This window comes from Protomyctophum bolini (genome assembly GCF_963924005.1).
Source record: "Protomyctophum bolini genome assembly, chromosome: 9".
Lineage (NCBI taxonomy): Eukaryota > Metazoa > Chordata > Actinopteri > Myctophiformes > Myctophidae > Protomyctophum > Protomyctophum bolini.
In genome coordinates this window covers 6,399,865-6,424,070 of record NC_137870.1, presented here as the reverse complement: position 1 = coordinate 6,424,070, position 24,206 = coordinate 6,399,865, and the positions used below count along the sequence as shown (strand labels likewise).

The window sequence follows — 24,206 nt, the reverse complement described above, 5'->3', positions numbered from 1 at the left end:
CCCAAAATGGGCTAGTATATACGTCACTTCCACTTAGTTGATTGGCGGAATGGAGCGGTGCTACGAAGCAGAAATCAGGCTTAACTCCTCGTGATGAGCAGGTTGTGCCTCGCATGGCTGCCTCCATTATCAGTGTGAATGGGTGTGCGTGTGTGTATACAAATGCACCACTCTGTTGCAGAAACCTCTTATCTCCATATTATCGAGCGCGGGGGATAGTTCAGGTAGGCATAGGGAATGGCACACGTTGCATTAAAGCTCACTCTCTCCCATGCCATTCATTCGCTGCCAACTGTAAGTTAAGTCATTCACACACCAGTCAGACTTTCCACGTATATACAACCTTAATTAATTCTCATTCGCTAAAAGCTCTGCCCTCACATTCCCTCAGTGCAACTCAGACGGTGCTTTTTAAGCAGTCCTCTGTTCACTGTTCGCTCTGCGTGCTTAGCTGTCTCAGCTTGTTGCATGCTTAGCTGTCTCAGCTCGTTGTGTGCAGCTGTCCGCGTTCGGATTGCCTCCACCTGACCGCCCGGCCGCCTCCTCCTCCTCCCTGTGGCATTTAGTTTCATACAGTATGCTAATAGGACGATTCTAAGGATTGTACTATGATATGTGGTACTGGTACAGTAGATCTTAACTCATGCATTGAGGGTTCAATGTTATGTCCATATAATAACTTCATCTTTCTCTCTGCTCCGGGGGGGGGGGGGGTTGTGATCTCAGACTCTGTGTCATGCTTGTACAGGTAATCTGTAGTATCACAGGAGCACCCGACTGGTCAAATGGTCAAATGGTTAATCCTGAGCTGAAGTGTCTTTCAGCGTCTGTGTTCTTTTGGGGGTAAATATTAGTACCTTACTTGATCATATGACAGCGTCACCCAAAAGCATCAAAAGTAGCATATATCCACAAGCTCTAAATGAGCTTGTTTAGATCTGCTACTTTTGCTATTTCTGAAAAGTATCCTGAAAAGTATACAGTTATGGACATATGAGCAGGGACGTGCAGTCGTGCACGCATCTCCAGTAGATAAGGAGTGCTGGGTTGTGCCCCGAAAATAGCTGATCTACAAGCTCTCAACGCGTCGCAGCGCGACGCGTTGTGAGCTTGTAGATCAGCTATTTTTGTCCAAAAGTGCTCTCTTATGCAATATTTCAGCCCCTGCCTCTCTAACACACTCTGCACGTTCCTGCATATGAGGTTTCCGAGACGATTTAACAACATGTTGGTGATATGGGTCAATGTGTAGAAGCAAATAAACCCGCCTTTTCCGTCCTTGGCCAACAAAACATACTCGAATGAAAAAAAAACACTGCCACCAATGGGGTGCAGGCTTTAGTTCCGACATACTATTGATCCGAAACATCAATCCTAACCTAACCCTAACCGCAAGCACGGGGGACAGTTTTTGGTTTAGACTAGTCATTGGTTAGACCAGTCATTAGTCCTACAACTACAACATGTCTCAAACCCTCACCCTAAACCTAACCTCCCACGGGGCAGCACACCTAAACCTAACCTTAACCCATGTCTAACCAAACTAGTCTAAACGAAGTATGCACCCCGTGGAAAGAAGCAGCACTCCAAAATAAAAGCTTGCAAGACTGAACTCAGTTAACCATTTTCTTTATTCTGACACGCGGAGTTCAGTCTTGCAACCTTTATTTTGGAGTGCTGCATCTTTCTTACCTTGGTGTTGCCTGTTTGTTTGTCTCATACTTTGTGTCAAGAGGGACAGCAATAATTGATTAGAAAACTCCTCTGCACTGTCTCTTCTCACCTTTCTCTGAGACAGAAAAGGTTGTTGACCTGTCTCACCTCCTCACTGTTCCTGACCCGTCTCACCACCTCCTCACCGTTCCTGACCCGTCTCACCTCCTCACTGTTCCTGACCCGTCTCACCACCTCCTCACTGTTCCTGACCTGTCTCACCTCCTCACTGTTCCTGACCTGTCTCACCTCCTCACCGTTCCTGACCTGTCTCACCTCCTCACTGTTCCTGACCTGTCTCACCTCCTCACCGTTCCTGACCTGTCTCACCTCCTCACTGTTCCTGACCTGTCTCACCTCCTCACCGTTCCTGACCTGTCTCACCTCCTCACTGTTCCTGACCTGTCTCACCTCCTCACCGTTCCTGACCTGTCTCACCTCCTCACTGTTCCTGACCTGTCTCACCTCCTCACTGTTCCTGACCTGTCTCACCTCCTCACTGTTCCTGACCTGTCTCACCTCCTCGTCACAGTTCCTGACCCGTCTCACCTTCTCACAGCCGTCCATCTTGTCGCTGTTCCTGTCACTGTTGCTGGGGTTGGAGTCCACGCTGATCAGAGAGCCGCGAGAGTCCGCCTGGTTGCCCGTGGCAACCGCCAAGGATGAGAAGGCTGGTGGCGAGGGAGCAGACAGACAGACAGACAGACAGACAGACAGACAGTATCAATACCCTATTGTAGATACTCTGTATAGTAGTGCAAGTACAAGTTTGGTATTAAAGAATTACTTAAAACTTAAAAATGTACTTAAAAGTATTTGTCATTAAAATCTACCAAAAGTAAAAGTACTCATTATGCAGAAGGTTTTCAAATGTACATTAATTAAATGTATAAAAATCCTTTGAAAATAGCAGATCCTAATTTTCAAATAATTATAGTGGAGTAGTAAGTACAATATTTGCCTTTAAGATGTAGTGGAGTAGAAGTACAAATATATTATGGATAATTGAAAGTATGCCAGTAAGGGAAAAATACCTCCAAATTGTACTGAAGTACATTACTTGAGTAAATGTACTTTGTTGCTTTACTTTCCACCACTACGTAACGTGTGCATGGATACACACACACACACACACACACACACACACACACACACACACACACACACACACACACACACACACACACACACACACACACACACACACACACACACACACACACACACACACACACACACACACACACACACGCACACACCTGTGATGGAGTTGAGGACTTCTTTGGAGAAGGACGCGTCGACAGAGTTGGCATGGCGACTGCTGACCGTGGTCAGGCCGCCAGCCACGCCCACTCCGACGCTCAGGTCATCCCGAGAACCCTGTGGTGGGTAGTCGGGGAAAGCAACGGTAAACAAACGCTGAGCGGAACACATGCACTGCATGTATAGACACGCAGATCTAGTGGTTAAAAACCTCATCAAAAGGTCATTATTACACAACGGAAAAGCATTTATTTTATGCTATTTAATTTGCATTAATTTAAACTGCCGTTTTGTCGTGTGTATACAACATCCTTCCACCATGGAGGGACAGACAGTATAGGCTGACAGGAAATGGGGTGACATGCAATATAAAGGCTGTCGGGATCGGGAGTCGAACCCGCAGCACATGCACTGCCAGACTGGGTTACCAGCCACCGGTGCCTGGACCGCTGAGCCAGCAAGCATGAATGATGAAAACCATTGTGTTCCCATCATATGGTGCGCTTGGCGTCCGTTTCTCTCTTGTGACACACTTCACTTTGTCCTAATGATTTGCATATGAAAGTTAAAATATAAATAAATCAAAGTCAATTGCTTACTATACGCTATACTTCCTTCCTGTTGTGATGCTGGTACCGTAGATGTGGTGTGGTAGTAACAGTGGGACAGTGGGGCGAATGCAAACTCAATTAGCTCAATATTTAATTACCATTAAGTATATAATTCAAGGTCACCCCATTATTAAAATACTAATCCCTTCTCATCCAATAGCACAGCTAGTACAAGGGCCCCATTCATCATATAATGATCACGTATACCAGTTTTGAAGCAAACATTGTCTGTGTGACCACACCCAAGGCCTGCCTCACACGTGCACAACAGATTGATGTATAGCTGATGCATGAGACTTATTGACTGACGCAAGCTCGCAATGCATTTCCAATGAGAGTCACATGGTTTGACACAACATTTGTCTTGTATGAGGGGGAGGGGGGGGGGGGCAGTCGAAACACGGCCGAAAGCCGTACAACAAAAAAATGTTGTGTCAAACCATGTGACTCCCATTGGAAATGCATTGACACTTACCCTTTGTTTACATCTAGCATGCATCAATGTTGTATGCTAGATCGAAAGGTGTGAGTGAGGCCTACATCTGCAGCTGTGTTTATCTGCTGTGCTTTTACCTACAATACAATACAATAGCATGTTTCTATTTGACCTTTAGATGGCAGCAATCTCACAAAAGCGCCCTATAGGGGGGTGTACGTATAGCAATGTCTATGTATGAATGGTTTCATTCCAAACCAAAGCTGTGTGCTCTTACCTGGTCACTGGAGGTGAAGTAGATGGGGAGATCCCTGAGGAAGAAGCGAGGCATGTTGTCCAGGATCAGACCATACAGAGGCAGGTAGAGGGACGCGATCCTCGCCTGCTTCTCCTGGAATGCACGGATTGACACAAGGAGAAAATAGATCACGACTGAAAAATGGTGCCCTGATGTGAGATTTGTGAAACGGTGTGAAAAGGACCCCCCCCCTTCTCTGCACGCACGCATGTGCGCGCGCACACACACACACACACACACACACACACACACACACACACACACACACACACACACACACACACACACACACACACACGGATTTCTAAACAATTAACACAATATGTAAAATAATGAATATTTTGTAATATTGTTCTATACTGCCAACCAGGTGAAGAAATCACAGATTGAGGCTTTAACCTTTGCCTTCATGAAATATCCTTTACGGTTTTTATGGAAGTTGCTTCTGAACATGCCGGCATTGCTAGTTAGACCACTGTAAATGCTCTAATTAATACACGAGAGGGTGTGCTTCACCGTGTTTATTGGCACGACAACGTTGCTGCAGTAAGAGCGCTGAAGTGCCAATAATCTACGTAAAGCACACCCTTGTAATTATACAACAGTTACCCTTAAAAAAAAAAAAAAAACATTTTTTAATGCAAGATTTAGCCACTACGATCGCAAATGTCCCATGCAAACTATACTAGCCTAGCCACTCTCTGCTCTGAGAGTCTCATCAGCACAGCAGATTTGTATGTTTTGAATGATTAGGTGTGAGGTCATGCTTGTTAAAAGCACAGGTACAAGGGAATTTCAACCAATCTGATTGCTTCCTCAAAACTGTTGTACAATCATGAAATAATAACCGGTGAAAATAGCCGATCTACAGCTTGTAGATCGTCTATTTTCACTGTGCAACATGCTTCCATAGAAAACATCTATGGATTCTATATGGAACTGAAATGACTGAAATCAGTCAGTGGTATGTTTGTTCACTACTACTTATTTATGCCTGTTAATGCTTGTGATCCTACAATCCTCAAACAAGCTAATTTATTATTTTTGCTTTTGTCGTGCATGCCAATGAAGTGCTTATGTAAATCAACAGTTGTTATTAACTCATGCATAAAATCACTAATGATTCCAAGACAGAGAACCATCATGCAACAATTATAATATTATTATCATTTAACATTGTGCAGCCTTCCACTTTGTGCCTAATGTCTAATAATGCCTATTAGTAACTCTATTATTTATAATGTTTGTTGGTAAGAACAGCATAATTAGCTTGTACTGTATGCCGAGTAACACCACGCCAGTAATGTTGTGCCAGTGTGTTAAATTAATGTTAATTAATGTTAGACTTATTTAAAACCATTCATTATAAAGTAAATGCTAGTTTTTCTTTAAAAAAAGAAAAAGAAAAAACTGGACAGAAAGAAAGATAATATATTCCCATTATGTTTCCAACATTACAATATCATGTTAACCCATTCTGGGCGGGAACCCCTTTTGGTGTTTTAAGCATTATGCTATGCTTTAGCAGCAGATCTACAATGAACTTGTAGGTCTGTAATTTTTGAAAAATCGTGAAAATGTGGCGCAAATCTTATGAATATATCTTTCGGAGCGAACGTTTTTAATTCAAATCTTTGCTTCTGGGAGGTTCCTGGAACAACACATTTACAGATGGGGGTGGGTGGCCGGCCAATTATCATTTCTGGGGTTCCTTGACATGGAATATGGAGAACCACTGATACGGAAACATGAGGTATTTCAGAAAACTGTCAGAATTTAGACATTTTTTTTTAAATTTCGACGTCAGGCCTACATGGGTTAAAAATGTTGTATTGAAACAGAGACAGCTTTGGCCTTGAGCTTGAATCGGGTCTTCACAACAACAACCCTGTTATTGTACTCCCGAGTATAATCACTGAAGTGATCTGATCTGGATTCTGGATTCCCAGCACTCGCTAATAACCCCCCCAAATCCCCCCCCCGGGCCCCCCCCCTCCTACATTCAGCTGCCACGAACCATCACATCCCCAGCCGCCACAATAATTATGCCAAGATGCAGGAACAACAGACACAAGAACTAATTTCGTCCCCCGGCTCCTATATACGCTAGCCATTGATTGTTTTAAATAATTCAATGTGATTCTAGTGGTGCACTACTGTCTGGTTCTCGTGTCTTTATCGTCTACTTTCCGTCTGATGGTATGTGTGGCTACTGCTGGGGCTTCACTACAACTGGCCCTCTGGGATTAATAAAGATAACCTTGACCAACAGTCTGTGCTCGATGTATATGTTTGAAAGAATCCCATTTGGACTAATACAGTACACAGCAGTCGTTCCCAAAGGACCCCATGCCCATTACACTCTGAGATTGTACAACATCACAGATGCAGTCTGACAATAATGCAATAAATTATCATATTATTTCCAGGGTGATATCGGCTGATACCGATATATTACATTATTATATTATATTTATATTGAACTCATTGCTGAATTTCTTTATTATTTAATTTTCGTTTTGCTGACTGAAAGTAGATGGTAAGTCCCCCCCTAAAAGCTAACGCTCTTAAAGAGACAGAGACAGGCAGACTGGCTGTTCTGCGAGTACAACGCTGCACTATAGACATCGCCCCCTACCTTGGTGGCATAGCGTGCGTCCAGAGAGTGTTTGGCCATCAGAGTCTTCAGGGTGGCCAGCGCCAGGTGTCTGAGGTCCTGCTCGTCCTGCAGTGCCAGGCCCAGCTCCCGCAGCAGCAGGCCCGTCAGGAAGTGTTTCCTGCAGAACTCTCCCGTCAGGCTGTACTCTGGTACCGACACTAGAGAGAGAGAGAGAGAGAGAGAGAGACACGACACAACCACACAACACTGCGTTTACACTCTGGTACCGACACTAGAGAGAGACAACACAACCACACAACACTGCTTTACACTCTGGTACCTACAGTAGCGACACTATAACACAACACTGGGTTTCCACTCTTGGTACCGACGCTAGAGAGACCACACAACTAACCAAAGAGACTGGTATACCGACAGCAGAGCCAACACAACCAAACAACACTGCTTTTACACTGCCTGTGTTCTTGAATGATATTATCAAGCGTGCATTTGACCTTAAAGGACGACCATGTCTCTGTCAGGCTGTAAACTGGCACCGACACTAGAGGGTTTGTGGTTCCACTCAAATAAAGCCAATGAATTTATAGAGATTTCCAAATATATGTATGTCAATTATTATAAGCCTAGAACCAAGCCATCCAGGTGAATTATGACCATAAAACCTTTGATTCTGTAAAAAATAGAAATAAGTAAGAACTGCAAAACAAAATAAAATATAGTAAAATAGAATCAAAGGTTTTATGGTCATGATTCTCCAGGATCCTGGATGGCTTAACCCATTCTGACCGGGAACCCATTTTCGTGTTAGCATCATGTTATGCTTTAGCTATTGAAAAATAGCAGATCTACAAGCTCATAGCGCGCCACCGAGTGGCGCGCTACGAGCTTGTAGGTCTGCTATTTTTGAAAGATCAAAGAACGACTGACATTTAAAAAAATCTGATCTCAGGTCAGAATGGGTTAAAAGGTTCTGCCTGGTTCACGGAAGTAATTTCTCTATGGAGAATAACATGGGCTCATCTTAAAATCGTTTCATATAAGCATTGTGGTCCGAAAAATAAACAAGCTGTCTCTGCGTTATTGTCAGGGTGTCTCTGTATCGTTTGCAACGGTCAGTCACTCATTTTTCAAACACAGTTATTATATGAGGCGATCTAAAATCCCCCTATGGGGATTATAGGCTTACAATGCAAACAAAAAGTACATGAACCCGTGTATTTGCGCCCTCTACCGATATTGACGTCAGACTTCGGTGCTCTATACGGTAAATAGAATGTAATCTGGTACCAACACTAGAGACAGAGACCACACAACAACAACAAAAAACACTGCTTTGTTTTACACAAGAGTACATTTCACCTTAAAAGAGGACTTTGTCCTACTGGAGGTTTAATTTGACAGAATCTAACGAAATCTCCAAATGAACACAAGTCTACCGAATGAGTTGTGCGCGACAAAATGAGAGGTGACAAGTTAGGCTGACACACACTAAATGAGTCGTGAACACAAACACACAAACATGACAAGGAAATGAGGCAACATATTTACCATGGAATGTTGTGGTTCTGAAGATGCCGTGTCTGACATGGTTAAGACAGGGATAGAGAGAGAGAGAGAGAGAGAGAGAGAGAGAGAGAGAAGAGAGAGAGAGAGAGAGAGGGAGAGAGAGAGAGAGGGGTGACAGAAACGGTGGGTAAGGAAGGAGGTATTAACAGACGAATGGACAATGATGTACATGATATCTACCATGTTAACACTACCGTAACACAGCACGTGTACTGTACGAGTTGGGACTCTAACCTGTGATGCGAGCAGACGGCAGGGGCAAGCTGAGGGGGATGTAGTGCTCGTGGTTACACACCTCTCTCAAGAACTCAAACTTCAGCTCACACAAGACCTGTCGCACAAAACCAAATAAAACATTTTAGCAGCTGGTTAATGGTGAACGACGGTTCAATTTGGTCCTGTTTCACAGGTACCTCGTATAGGCAGAGCCAAAGAGCTACAGTATATATTTATTATTCTACAACAGGTCGTTTCGAGGAAGCAATCCGATTGGTTGAAACGGCTTCTAGCCGTGGGTTAAACCAGCACCATTCACCAGCTAATCAAAACAAAGAATTCAGCTGCTCTGTTCTCCCAGAGCGCTAGCAAACTCAATTTAGCTGAAAAAAAGGAAAAATCAGAGTTTTCTTAGTTTTAAGGGTAACTGTTGTAATATTACACTCGAGGGTGTGGTTTAACGTGATTATTGCCACTTCAGTGATGCTTGCGGAACTCGACTTCATCTCGTTCCTGACCGCATCGCTGTTGTGGCAATAATCACGTTAACTCACACCCTCTCGTGTAATATGGCTTAATTAAATATTGGGAAGACATTTCAGTAAATGATATATTTCATTACTTGAACAACAATATTTAGTTGATCTGACAGTTAAAATTACATATTGTGAGTGAGTTTTCGGTATTCGTCACTTCATTTTGTTACCTTGCTGTCAGTAGCGGTGATGTTGTTGATGTAGTTGCTAATCAGTTTAAAGGTGAAGCCTCGGTCCATCAGAGTAAAACAGCGCTGCAGAGAGACACACACACACACACACACACACACACACACACGCACACACACACACACACACACACACACACACACATCATTCCGCTGTTCTCGGGCAGAAACCTCACCATCTCCATATTCATATTTTTCATAAATGAATGCCCTACTTCATTTGATTATACCAGTAAGACGCCTGAGGGCGAGAAGCGACCTCTATGGGCTCAGATCCATGCCAATATTATCTGTGTGTTCGTAAAAGAAAATGCGTAAAAAAACAATCCGTAAAAGAAAAATGCGTAAAAAAACAATCCGTAAAAGAAAAATGCGTAAAAAAACAATCTGTAAAAGAAAAATGCGTAAAAAAACAATCTGTAAAAGAAAAATGCGTAAAAGTTACAGATGCTTTTTTTGGTTCCCCAGTGATATCACTGCCAAAATTCACATGACGGCTGAGAGCCAATCACTTACGAACAGAAAAAAAGACAACCTAAATTACGAATGCTTTTTTTGGTTCCCCAGTGATATCACTGCCAAAAATCACATGACGGCTGAGAGCCAATCACGTGAGGCCTTTTCCTCTACCCAATCAAAAAGCTCCATAAGTCTGCCTGGCAACTGAGGTTGCCATGTTTGTCTGGGGCTACATTATAAGTATAAGTATAAGTTTATGAGTTACAAGTTTAGCTATATTATATCCATATCTTGTCTTAAAACAACCACTCAATGGCATTATTGACTAATTCATTATTTTATAATGATATATATATGATATATATATATATATATGATATATGATAGCAGCCTCATCATACTATCATCATCATCACATCATCATATCATATCATATCATATCATATCATATCATATCATATCATCATATCATATACTATATATATATATATATACTATAATTAGTGAATCACTGCCTGCACCAATCGCTCCCACTTTTCACACGGGGGGGCAATATCGCACAACGGGCAAGGGCTAGTATAACAGTCAATTACACAAATTCGTTATTTTAGTAGCCTAAAATAAATAAAATAAATTCAGCTATATATCCAATATCCATATGATATTAAAACAATCGGCAAATAGGCTATATCCTAATTTCTGCACACAGGCATCATTATTTTCGTTCTGACGATTAAGTAAGGCATTGTATAATTTCACCACAGGGAGACGCTGTATGTCTTGCTCACTGTCTCATGCACACACCACCCGCACCCCCCCCCCCCCTGCCTGAAACAGGATGTGACGTTCTCCCTCAGCTGCTGTCGGTTTGTGTAGCCTAATTTGTTTGTTCCAAGCCACTCTATGGGGAGAAGCCTTTAGCCGCGAGCGAGCATGGTTCCTGACTAGATAGGTGAAGACTTCTTCTTCTTTGGCGATTTTTATCATACTAGATTGGAACGCCCATAAACGTCACATCCTGTTTCAGGCAGGGGGGGGGGGGGGGGGGGGGGGTGCGGGTGGTGTGTGCATGAGACAGTGAGCAAGAAGTACAGCGTCTCCCTGTGGTGAAATTATACAATGCCTTACTTAATCGTCAGAACGAAAATAATGATGCCTGTGTGCAGAAATTAGGATATAGCCTATTTGCCGATTGTTTTAATATCATATGGATATTGGATATATAGCTGAATTTATTTTATTTATTTTAGGCTACTAAAATAACGAATTTGTGTAATTGACTGGTTGTTTTAATTCAAGATATTATGGATATATAGCTAAACCTATAGACAGGAAAGCCCAGTCCCAGATTAAATATATATTTTTAAGTTATGTATTACTATTTTATACTAGCCCTTGCCCGTTGTGCGATATTGCCCCCCCGTGTGAAAAGTGGGAGCGATTGGTGCAGGCAGTGATTCACTAATTATAGTATATATATAGTATATGATATGATGATATGATATGATATGATATGATATGATGATGTGATGATGATGATAGTATGATGAGGCTGCTATCATATATCATATATATATATATATATATATATATATATATATATATAATATATATATATATATCATATATATATCATTATAAATAATGAATTAGTCAATAATGCCATTGAGTGGTTGTTTTAAGACAAGATATGGATATAATATAGCTAAACTTGTAACTCATAAACTTTATACTTATACTTATAACGTAGCCCCAGACAAACATGGCAACCTCAGTTGCCAGGCAGACTTATGGAGCTTTTTGATTGGGTAGAGGAAAAGGCCTCACGTGATTGGCTCTCAGCCGTCATGTGATTTTTGGCAGTGATATCACTGGGGAACCAAAAAAAGCATTCGTAATTTAGGTTGTCTTTTTTTCTGTTCGTAAAGTGATTGGCTCTCAGCCGTCATGTGAATTTTGGCAGTGATATCACTGGGGAACCAAAAAAAGCATCTGTAACTTTTACGCATTTTTCTTTTACAGATTGTTTTTTTACGCATTTTTCTTTTACAGATTGTTTTTTTACGCATTTTTCTTTTACAGATTGTTTTTTTACGCATTTTTCTTTTACGGATTGTTTTTTTACGCATTTTTCTTTTACGGATTGTTTTTTTACGCATTTTTCTTTTACGAACACACAGATAATATTGGCATGGATCTGAGCCCATAGACCTCGCCCTAGGTCGCGTGCACTGGCCATAATATGGAGCGTATCTTGAGTGTACAGGGTGTGATGAGGTCAAATCAAGATATGGAATGTCGGGAACAGGTCAGCTCCATATAGAGATCTAAGGGTGGCAGCGCGGGCGGTGTATTGAATGTACAGGGTTTTGATGAGGGCTTAATTTTCGGGCCTGTTGATAACTCTAGTTTGAACTCTAGTTCTGGCCAGACTAGCAAAGTAGCATATCCACAAGCTTACTTTTCCTGGGCTGTGTGTGCTCCAGTTCCTGTCGATTTGATCCAATGAAAGCCAATGAAACTGGTCAGATGACCAATGATATCCAATGAAATCAACAGGAACTGGAGCACACAAAGCCCAGGAAAAGTGTGGATAGATCCGCTACTTTTGCTAGTATTGGACATACAAGGTTTCCACCCGACAGAGACGATTTAGTACAACCAGCAAATCAGAATCAATAGTAAACATTGGTAAACGGAGAGTTTCATTTGCACGACTGCCACGCTGACTGCATTGATCCTCTCCAGCATCATTACATTAGCCTAATGTGGCCTCCATGTGTACGTACAGAAACTACAGGTCTAATAACATGGATATCCTGCGTTATTTAACCCATTCTGAACGGGAACCCGTTTGGTGTTCAGCATCATGTTATGCTTTAGCTATTGAAAAATAGCAGATCTACAAGCTCATAGCGCGCCACCGAGTGGCGCGCTACGAGCTTGTAGGTCTGCTATTTTTTGAAATAATCGAAGAACGACTGACATTTTTTTAATCTGATCTCGGGTCAGAATGGGGTTAATCAGACCAGTGTGTGTCCAGTGGAAACCTCGTATGAATCTGATCTCAGGTCAGAATGGGATAAATAACAAGCCAATAGTAAACATGTGTCCCCCGAGTCCCCGACTCCCCGTATTTATCGTATTATCGTATTTCTCCCCAGGAAAAGTATTATGCAGGTGTTCTGATGTTATACTCTGCTTCCCCCCCACCTTCACAAAGTTTGCTACGGCCAGGTTGGCGCTGCGCGTCTCCTCCGAAAGGTCTTTGTTCTTCCAGAAGACGTGGTCGGACACCGTGTCCATCAGAGTCTCCACGCGGTTCAGGTAGGACGAGGGGAACCGCTGGGGCCGGGGCAGCTGTGGAACGCACACAGGTGAACACGTTAAAACCCATTTAGGCCTGATTTTAAAAAGTTTATTTTTTTAAATGATTTTTTTTCTGAAAAACCTCATGTTTCTACATCAGTGGTTCTCAATATTTCATGTCAAGGACCCCCACAAATATATGAAATTGGCCGCCGACCCAAATCTGGAAAATGTGTTGTTTCAGGGACCCCCTCCCAGAAGCAAAGATTTTAGTTAAAAACGTTCGCCCTGAAAGAATATATTATTCAAAGCTTTGCACCTACAAGCTCGTATATCTGCTATTTTTCAATAGCTAAATTATAACAATGTTTAAAACACCAAAAAGGGTTCCCGGCCAGAATGGGTTAAAACCATCATGTGCTATGTTGCACCGTGGAATAATGTGGAAAACTGTAAATCTGTAAAATACAACACATTCATTATGCATTAATGTAAACGCGACAATACTATGAATTGTGGGTGAATTGTATTCACTAATGAGACTCAGCTGTACACTATCTCTTAGCTATGTCAACCTCTGCCCGACATACTCTAGTTCGAAGCGCTGACAAAGCGCCGGCGTGCCGAAGCGTGTCCGTTTCTCTAGATAGTTGTTCAAATAAACATCAGAAACTACGTTCAAGTTCAAGTGGGGTTTCTCCCACCACTGCACCGTGTAATCACATCATGAACACACACAGTACGTAATGCATTGTCAAATCATTTACCTTAACCTTGTCAGAGTCCACCAGATGCTGAGCCATGGACTTGATGATCAGCTCAAAGAAGAACCAGGAGAACTGGAGGATGAGAGAGAGAGAGAGAGAGAGAGAGAGAGAGAGGTGTCAAAGGCCAGATTTCACATCCAACGCTGAACTAAGCCAATGCGAAACGTGTCACTCTTTCTCTAAGTCTCTGGGTGCTTGGAGGAGGAATGGATTTGGAGTGCATGTATGGAATGACAAGGCGAGGGCAGGAGGAGTGGTGGGAGGACCGACTCACCCTCAGCACGTTCCTGACGGCTGCCTGCTCATTGCTCCGCAGGTCAAAGGTCATCCCCTTAGCCAGCTCCTCATGTACCGTCCTAAAGCCATGGGATTCTGATTTGAACACATACTACACGAGCACGCGCACACACACACACGCACACGCACACGCGCGCACACACACACACACACACACACACACACACACACACACACACACACACACACACACACACACACACACACACACACGAGGGGTATGTTAGTGAGAGAATGCAGGGAATATGCAGCCACAGGGACATGGAAAATAATTGACTGATTTAAAGGACCATAGCGGCGGTCTGACATGTTTATCCCATTGACTGTGTCTCACTGTATACTTACTAGTGACCATTTTCCAAAGCACACTGTGGTCGTCTGATTATTGAGGAAACCACTGGATTCCATTCATTTATTATGGCATGAAAAGCTAAATTATGACATTTTCTTAATCCAACTCGGTTGGTCAAAGGCATGTAGCGATTTCTAACGACTTTGGAGAAAATGTAAACCTATGTCTATGTTTATGAACCATTTGCAGACAATCACATCGGTATGGTCCTTAACGTGTTATATGATAGTTACAAATGAAAACATCATCTACATAAAATAATACTGGGTGAAATGAACAAATGTCATGTTTGTGTGTATATGGTAGGGGTGGGCACATTATCACCCAGTGCAGATATAATTATAGGCTGCAAATTAGAAGAATTCACGGATATAATAAGTCAATCATTGAATAACAAAAATAAATAAGTTAATAATTTTATATGATTAATAAAGAAAAATTGAAACAAGATTTGACTATCTGTGAATAAACAGTTTAGCCCATTCTGGGCGGGAACCCCTTTTGGTGTTTTACCCCCTCAGGCCCGGGAACCCATTTTGGGGTTCTGTACAGTATGTACAGTATTAAAAAATGTAAACATTCTGATGCTGCTATATAAATATTTGAAGTTTTTCCAGAAAACCTAGGTCAGGATTTAGAGGCGTTTTTTTAGAATCGGCCTTTATACACGTATAAAACCAAAATATCTAATAATAAATCTAATAAACTAAATTGATCACTTCAATAGCCCATGAATGCTGATCACCTGGCAGACCAGGTGTTGGTGGTGTTGACCACCTCTGGCGAATGTCTCATCTCTCTCACAATGGCTGTGTGGAATTTTAAATCAGTCCAATTACGGCATACTGTACTCCTCCTATACTGTACTGAGACCTTGCTACAGCAGCAGCGGGTCTTCAGATTGCTCGCCCGGCTACTATAGCCTTGAAAATCACGTCAATCTGTCACCATGGCAACCCCTGCACCTCCATTAGCTCAGCTGGGATTCTCTTCGCCTCCCTCCCTCCCGCCCCCCCCATTCATCTCTGCCTCTATAACTCTAGCTAGTCTAGTTGTGTTCCTGCATTGTTGGCAACCATGAAACAGGCCTGGTGGGCTGCTCTGATCCCCCCCCTAAACAAGCACGCCTTGTATTTCTGACTGAGAAGACCCAATGTCCTGGTTTGCCTCCTACTAAATCTCTCTCTCTCTCACTGGGCATACAGCCCAGGCCACACACTCCTGTTGGACACACACACACACACACACACACACACACACACACACACACACACACACACACACACACACACACACACACACACACACACACACACACACACACACACACACACACACACACACACACACACACACACACACACACACACACACACACACACAACTCAAACACAAAGCCCACCCCGGGCCCCCTTTCTTTTTCTTTCCGCTAATGAAGCTGTTTAACCCCACTCTGCCAATGCAAACAGTAACCCTCATCACATGATAGAATCCCTTTAAGATCACACGCGTGGCAAACACACATACAATACACGCATGTCAAGTTGTCAACATTATCCTGTGATTTTTTCCACAGTGTTCCCCCCATGAGACTCCCCTGCAGTCAAACGAGGAGTAGTGTAAATTTAAATGAAACTACAATAACTCAATATCGGCACTATGAATCTATTTCCAACGTGCAAAAAAAGACATTTAGACAATTGGATTTAAACCAAATCCTTTCTTTTCGTCCCTAGTCCCTAGTAGGAGAGAATCATTTGAAATTCGGGGGCACCGCATGGCTGTCATTTTGAGGATTTGGTCCGTGTGACCCGAAAACGTTTTGAAGACCCCACATGTGTTCAGTACCTTGATATAGGAGTGGAGATAGTGGTCCAGGTTCTCTTCGTGGCACTTGGCAACAATATGAACCAGCACCCTGTGGACACCAAGACCATGATGGAGATGTTAGCACTGTTAGCAGCATCGTATCTTGATTCGAATCTACACGGTAACTCCGAGGAGGGCACAAATGGAGCCAAATGGACCTGTATATGGGTCCATTTCTTGGTTGATTCCATTTGTGCCCTACCAAAACATTTTACTGTGTAGGCCACGCCACGGCCCCAAACACTAAACAGCATCTCAGACACATTTGGTACTCTTGCTCACTCCAGTTATATTCCTGACAATTAAGTAAATATCTACCGGTATCTATAAATTCACCATGTCTCTGTCTGTACGTGTGTGTGAAAGTCCACGTAACTCGAGGAACCGTTCGCCCCACCGACTTCAAATTCGACACACGCGTTCCACACCCCCACAGGGAGTGCAGTGCCCGGTGTCGAGTCGGTCGGACCCACGGTTGTCCAGAAGGGCCCCAAAAAGGCCTCTGCCCGGGCTCTGGACAGGGGCCCCTGCCCTGCAGGCTCCATATATGGAGCTGGCCTGTTCTGACCTCACAACACTACCATATTTGGGCATGCCTGACACAGAACTCCATAGGAATAAAGGGGTGTACACAGTTGTTCTGACAACACAGGCACCGCTTTAGTTAAAAGGAAAAGGCAGGAAAGGTGAACAGTGTGCCGTGAACGATGCGTTTATGCATGTGCTGTACATTATGTATATAATAATTATTATAAACATGGCATCTTTATGCTAGCGCACACACTTGGTGGCCCACTACTTGTGCCTTTTGTCTCTGTGGGAAAAAGTACAAAACTGTGTTTTATGCATGTAGGTATATATCACGATTCTAAACATGTTAGCAGTAGCACACACACACACACACACACACACACACACACACACACACACACACTGGGTGGCCCACTACTTTAATGCATGTACGTATATTACGATTCTAAACATGGTGTCTCTACTGTATGTTAGCGCGCCCACTGGGTGGTCCATTATCACTACCCTGTACCCCCCCCCCCCCCCCCCCACGGTAGATGTGTGCCAAGACATTCTTCCTCTGCAGTACCGCCGCTCACCTGGTGGTGGCAGTGGTGACCTCGTCGTTGTCGTTCTGAGTGAGAACCTTGAACAGCTGGTTGAAGAGCACCGGCAGGAACCGAATGATCACCGGGAGTTTCTCCACGCTGAGGAGACCCTGGAGGAGCAAGCAGGAGAAGGAGGAGAACGGAAGAAAAAAAAAACAGCAGCTGAAAGATATATCTCGTTTGTTAACTTCAAGTCCTCCATGAAGAGGTGGCTGAATAGCAGCTGTATCCAATTAAAACCAGCAATTAGATGAGATGTACGGAAGGCCCAGCCAGCGTGCTTTCTGGTCTAGAGGGGTGGGCGCGCATGGAGCAAGCGCTGGAGAATCTTGGTTCACCGATCGATTTTTTTTGGTGTGTGTCAGTGTTGTTTTCGTCGACTAAAACTAAGGCGAAAAATGTTTCGTCGACTACCTTTTTCCAATGACAAAAACGAATGGAAACTAAATGAAAACTAAGCTATGATGACTAAAACTAAGACTAATATACTGACAATTTCGTCGACAAATACAAAATTGACTAAAATGTGGACAAGAGATCCACTACAAGTCATTTTACTCTTGGTTGCATGCAAAATAGCTGATCTACGAGCTCACAACGATTGGCTATTTTCAGCAAGTGTAAAAACACTCATTACGACGGCATCAAGGCCCACCAAAACACATTTTAGTCGACTAAATCACCTGTAGATTTAGTCGACTAAAATCTTATGACATTTATTCGACTAGACTAACACTAAGACATTTCCAGGTGACTAAAATGTGACTAAAACTAAATGAAGTTTCAGTCCAAAGACTATTATGACTAAACTAAAATCGAAAAATTTGCTGCCAAAAACAACACTGGTGTGTGTACAATAAATTACGTATTGGTAAAGATCAATCAGCTGTCTAGAAGACGGGGAGGATATATACATCATGTGCTCCTGCAGGCTCTGACCTTCAGGCAGCTGAGGAAATTGGAGGTAGGAGGTAGGGAGAGGTCCAGCTCTCTCTTCTGGCACTGCTGAAAGAATCTGTTCAGGTGGGGGTCCTTGGAACACACAGAGGGGAGGAATCCATATCATTACAGTCACTGTCTGCAGGATCTGGAGTCTTTTACTGGATCGCTTCCTTTAACCCATTTTGGACTGAGATCAGATTCAAAAAATTTCTTCTACATCCTGACAGTTTTCTGAAAAAGCTATGTTTCTAGGTCAGGTGTTCTTCGATTTTTCAAAAATAGCAGACCTACAAGCTCGTAGCGCGCCACTCGGTGGCGCGCTATGAGCTTTGTAGATCTGCTATTTTTCAATAGCTAAAGCATAACAATGCTAACACCAAAGTCGATTAAAAAAATGTCTTCTAAATCCTAACCTTTTTCTGGAAAAACCCATGTTTCTATGTCAGTGTGGGGCTCAACCTTTTTCATGTCAAGGACCCCCAGAATTATCTCTATTGGGCCACGGAACCCCCATCTCAAAATATGTAGTTCCAGGGACCCCCCCCCCCCCCCAGAAACAATATTTTAGTTAAAAAATGTTCGCTCTGAAATATATATTCAAAGACTTGTGCCACATTTTCACGATTTTTCAAAAAATAGCAGACCTACAAGCTTGTAGATCTGCTATTTTTCAATAGCTAAAGCATAACATAATGTTTAAAACACCAAAACGGGTTCCCGGCTAAAATGGGTTAAAAACGAACACGCGAGGCCTCAGGAGGACACGAGGCCTCGTCTCTGAGGCTTGACATTGTCTGACAGATCCATTTACACTCGTTGCGAGAACACGTCTTCCAGGATAATACCTTGTGGCACGTCTCATAAAGTGAGCTTCACTTTAACCCATTCTGACCTGAGATCAGATTCATACGAGGTTTCCACTGGACACACACTGGTCTGATGAACCCATTCTGACCTGAGATCAGATTCTAAAAAAATGTCAGTCGTTCTTCGATTTTTTCAAAAATAGCAGACCTACAAGCTCGTAGCGCGCCACTCGGTGGCGCGCTATGAGCTTGTAGATCTGCTATTTTTCAATAGCTAAAGCATAACGTGATGCTAAACACCAAAATGGGTTCCCGTTCAGAATGGGTTAACTGTACCGGTGAACCTCCTCGGGTTATAAAGCTCTGTATGACTGCTATAGTGTTTGTTCAGTAACAGAGGGGTCTCCCCCGTCTCTCTCTAGTAAAACCAAGATATGTCTTCATGCAGCTTCAATATTGTATAGTGTTCTAGCTCCAATTTTTATCTGGTTGGTTTAACGACTTCCAATTTAATGTGTTTATCCTGTATACTGTATACCGGTAGGCTACTGTGTGAGTGCTCTCTCCTGATTGGATAGAACTGGTATATCCTGACCTGAAAATTACATTTCTGTTTACTAAAGAGCTGGAGAGACAGGTGAGACCAATATTGGACAAGTTAAGTATTTAACACTAAACAAACCAGTTACTGTACACCAATTTTAGGGCCTATTTTACTACAACTATAGTAATAATAAGTAAGTAATCTACAACTTTTCGCCCCAATGAGACATGCCAGCGTAGGTAATGCCCGGTTGAAAGTGGCTTAAAAAAGGTACGATGGATTGAAGAGGCTCGACTTATTACCTGAGTGTAGACTGTGGAAAGAACATTCGTGGAAACTTTGAAGATGGGCTTCCCTCCATCAACCCACTTCACGTCTGAGCCATTCTGCAAGACACGGAAAGCATTGAAATCATCCCACAATCCCTGTCTGGACGTTACATAACTTCACACCACTGTCCATCACCTCTTCATGCAGCCCTTAATTGTCCCACCACACAAATGCACAGTTTTTCCTCCACGAGGTACAAATACATTCATAGTTTTCTTAATGTTCTTGGTTCAATTATGGCTCAATGGCTCAGAGCCACTGCCCTGAAGACCAATCAGAATGATATCTCCTCCAAGCCAAGGGGGAATTCCCTTTTTGGATTTAGCCTTCCTTCCCGTGTGGGAGACCTGGGTTTGAATCCTAGGCATTTATTTCTATCTCTCCATGAGATACAAAATGTATTACACATTGAGGAAAACAATGTTTTGTCCATGATAAACATCAAATTTAGAGTTTTTTCCTCAGTATTTTACCTTGGCACAGCTGGGTTCTCTGTTGGCCAGGTAGCCTGGAGGCAGGTTACAGGAGACTGGGATGCTGAACTCATGAGACGCAAGACGACCTTCTCTGAGGAGAGGCAACCATGAATACCCAACTGAAACAGCACGCGCACGCACGCACACACACGCACACGCACACGCACACACACACACACACACACACACACACACACACACACACACACAAAGAAACACAGCATTGAATCCTGGACGAGTGGAAACAGCCTTATAACCACATGAACTCTATCATCCTTGCTCTGGGGGTGAACATTTCGCGAAAATAGCTGATCTACTGTAAGCTCACAAAGTGACAAATGTTGTAAATGGGCTATTTTAAGAGATTTGGTGTAGAGCAGGGGTCTCCAAACAAAGCTAACGTGTAAAGATATAACATTTAATTTACAGAACACTGATGGCCGTGCTGTCAATCAGTTCTATGAGAGCCGTTAGCATCACTATGATCACAACTCGATCATATAGGGCCTGATTCTTCAACGCGTTTACGCTGATATAATGACGTGAAGCTAGCGGAAAGGCATTTACGTGGATTTCCCACATTAATTTGGAATTCATGGAAATGGCCGTGAACTTGACGCTCACGTAGGTTGGTCGGAAACTCCGTAAAATCCCACGGGACCTCTTTAGGTGGCGGACGAATTTACGGATATATTCAGAAGGCTTTAGTCTTCATGCTGGATCAATAAATAGTTCCCAAATCGCAGATAAAATATGTAGGCATGTTTCCCGACCCCAACATTGTTCAGCACATAAAAAAAATCATATATAAAAGCCGAGTGCACTTGCACTTGTATGCCTATGCATGCATTCTAGAGGCAAGTCCCATAAGGAAACTGCCCCTGCAAGCGACACCTTTTTATTTATTTATTAGGATATTTCTATAGCATGCGCGATTGCGCTGCTCACTTGACAGCCTTCTCTAGGCTACTCGCAGTGCAACGCGTTGTGAGCTTGTAGATCGGCTCCCGTGGACTCGCGCTGCATGTTAAAAAACAAACTCACAATTATAATAAGAACATAGGCCTACACTTATCTGCATTCTGCACTGTACGAATCCAACGTTGTTTAGTGAGTCAGTTCTCTGACTGTCGTCGGTGTGTGTGTGTGTGTGTGTGTGTGTGTGTGTGTGTGTGTGGGGCGGACAGCAGCATGCGGCCGCTGAACAGAGTCCAATCTGGGTGAAATTTACATTGGAAAATTAATATAACGGCGCGGTGAGCCCGGCAAGGACAGAACACGGCCCGGCCCGACTGTTATATGGTCTATCTATGGCATTCTATGGTTCACAGACATGCCGGTATCTATGACAGACAGACAGCAGTCACGACGAGGGCTATAAATCCACATTATGGCATCAGCGCGTGCAATTTGGCCAGTCAGTTGTAAGCCAGCTCACCTTAATTAATTATAATATGGGCAACGTTGTAGCTGTGTAGGCTATATGCTGTACATTGATCTCATCATGAGATGAATCAAGTTTGCCGTGTCCCGCGAATCATTTTAATATGACGACATCATGAATTGAATTTACATCTGATACATCGGATATCTATTTTACTTCTGCAGGCGAGTGTTCTTTCTTTTTTTATAACCCTGCAGTGCATTCATCAGTAAGGGCTTATCATTGCCGAGTTGTAATATAGCATTTGGTCGTGTGGTGAACAGTAGGCTACAAATTAACTTCTTTCTCATTATGTGAAAGTAACTGTAACATATCAGTTAACTCTGACATATATGGATCGAGTGAAGCAATGCATGCGTGCCAAGTTGGCAAGTTTCGTTTATAATTATATACATATAACTCGCGCTGTTTGCTTGAAGATCTGTCCGTGCAGAGAACCTCCTGTCAAAATTAACTACTCTACAAGCTCATCGCGCTGTTGTATAGAATTTAAAGTTTGGGAATCCTCTGTGCCGGCTATGATGACGTATTTCGAGATTTCCTGTTGCCTTATATGGTGTAGAATGGGCGTGGATGTTCCAACTAACCAGGCGACACCAGGCGAATCGCTTGGGGAAAATGCGGAAAGGATACACTCAGCGATCCGCATGAATGAAGTGATTACACCAGCTTCTCTGAATAACACGTCATCTCAACGTGGCTTGATCGGACGGATAAATACGATATCTGTTTCCGCCACAGTGTAACGGTGGCGTATTTATTTTTAATGAATCAGGCCCATAGTCACTAAAAAGAAAAACATTCCAAGCTAGTCTCACACATCGCTCAACTGTCAACAGACATCGATGAGACAATCAGCTAAATATGGTATGGTGAGCTGGTTTTCAACCCTTTCCATATGAAGACCCATTGTTTATTCGTCATTTGAGCCACGGACCACCATTTGACGAGAGTTAGGCTCTCAGACTCAAAACTAAAGAATATATTGTTGTTGTTGTTGTTGGTTGCGATTTTGATGTGGTATCTCATAGGAGAGATAACAGGCAAACATGTTGATCAAAACAACAGTTCTTCTGCATTCTCTAATTGTGTAGACTTCTTGTAAATCAACTAGTAATGCAGATGTTTAACGACAATTGAACTCTTCAAGATCTACAAGGGTCCATTTGGTTACACCCACTCTCCAGCATTCAGCTGCAGGGCAACCACCTGGAAACCCCTCAAGGACCACTGGTTGAAAACCACTGCGAGTCGATACTCGATATACAGTAGTAGATGTTTTGGTCTGAGCTCTCTATCCATTTCCCCAAGAAGATCAGGCTCAAAACCTGGGGCGACATGAGGGCCTTCTCTGTGGCCGCCCCTACCCTCTGGAATGCCCTCCCCAAACACATCCTTCAAAACCGCACTGAAAACCCACCTGTTCAGAATAGCATTCCCTAGCTGATGTGTGTTTTTAACCTGTTACATGTACTGTTCTTATTGGTTTTTACTCATATTTTACTTGTTTTCTAATAAAGTTGCCTTTTTCTCATGTCCCCTTCCCCGGCCACAACACATGTAAAACGTCTTTGGGTATTAGAAACACGCTATATATATATATAAGTCCCAGGTATTATTCCCTTACCTGGGCTCTCCAGAGCCTCTTTCCTCTTGGCGTTGGTCTTGGCGTTGATGTCACAGGTGACATGATAGAAGGAGAAGAGCAGATGGTGTTTGTCGTGGAGCTGCGTGGGCAGCTCCATTTTCACCTGCGGAGGTTTGAGGAGACACATGCGTGTTGTAAAGACTCCTTCCTTTCCCTTTGTGCTGTATTATAAACACTTTATGAGATCTATTCCGTCAGGGGTTCTCCCAACATTTTAAACATATTTTTTTAGCTTTGGACCACTAGCATTTCGAAACAAAGGACCACCCACGTACCACTACAAAGAAGTGAAGACAAAATTCATATTTAAAGCCAGATTTATACTAGATTTACAAGCTCATTTACAACACTTCACCATATATCAAGCCCTTAACCCATTCTGACCGGGAACCCGTTTT

The 24,206-nt window shown here is 43.0% G+C and overlaps 1 protein-coding gene across 1 annotated transcript in view; it reads right to left on the bottom strand.

Annotated features, from left to right (window-relative positions):
* Positions 1–24,206, bottom strand: part of dock10 (dedicator of cytokinesis 10) — a 95,224-nt gene that overhangs the window by 32,390 nt on the left and 38,628 nt on the right. The window contains 16 exon segments of the mRNA XM_080771955.1: positions 2,263–2,384; positions 2,973–3,093; positions 4,301–4,414; positions 6,960–7,138; positions 8,710–8,739; positions 8,742–8,838; positions 9,430–9,513; positions 13,120–13,266; positions 13,983–14,054; positions 14,257–14,370; positions 16,480–16,549; positions 17,610–17,728; positions 18,558–18,650; positions 20,213–20,296; positions 20,714–20,835; positions 23,788–23,911. Of these exon segments, the coding sequence (XP_080628081.1) occupies positions 2,263–2,384; positions 2,973–3,093; positions 4,301–4,414; positions 6,960–7,138; positions 8,710–8,739; positions 8,742–8,838; positions 9,430–9,513; positions 13,120–13,266; positions 13,983–14,054; positions 14,257–14,370; positions 16,480–16,549; positions 17,610–17,728; positions 18,558–18,650; positions 20,213–20,296; positions 20,714–20,835; positions 23,788–23,911 (1,692 nt within the window).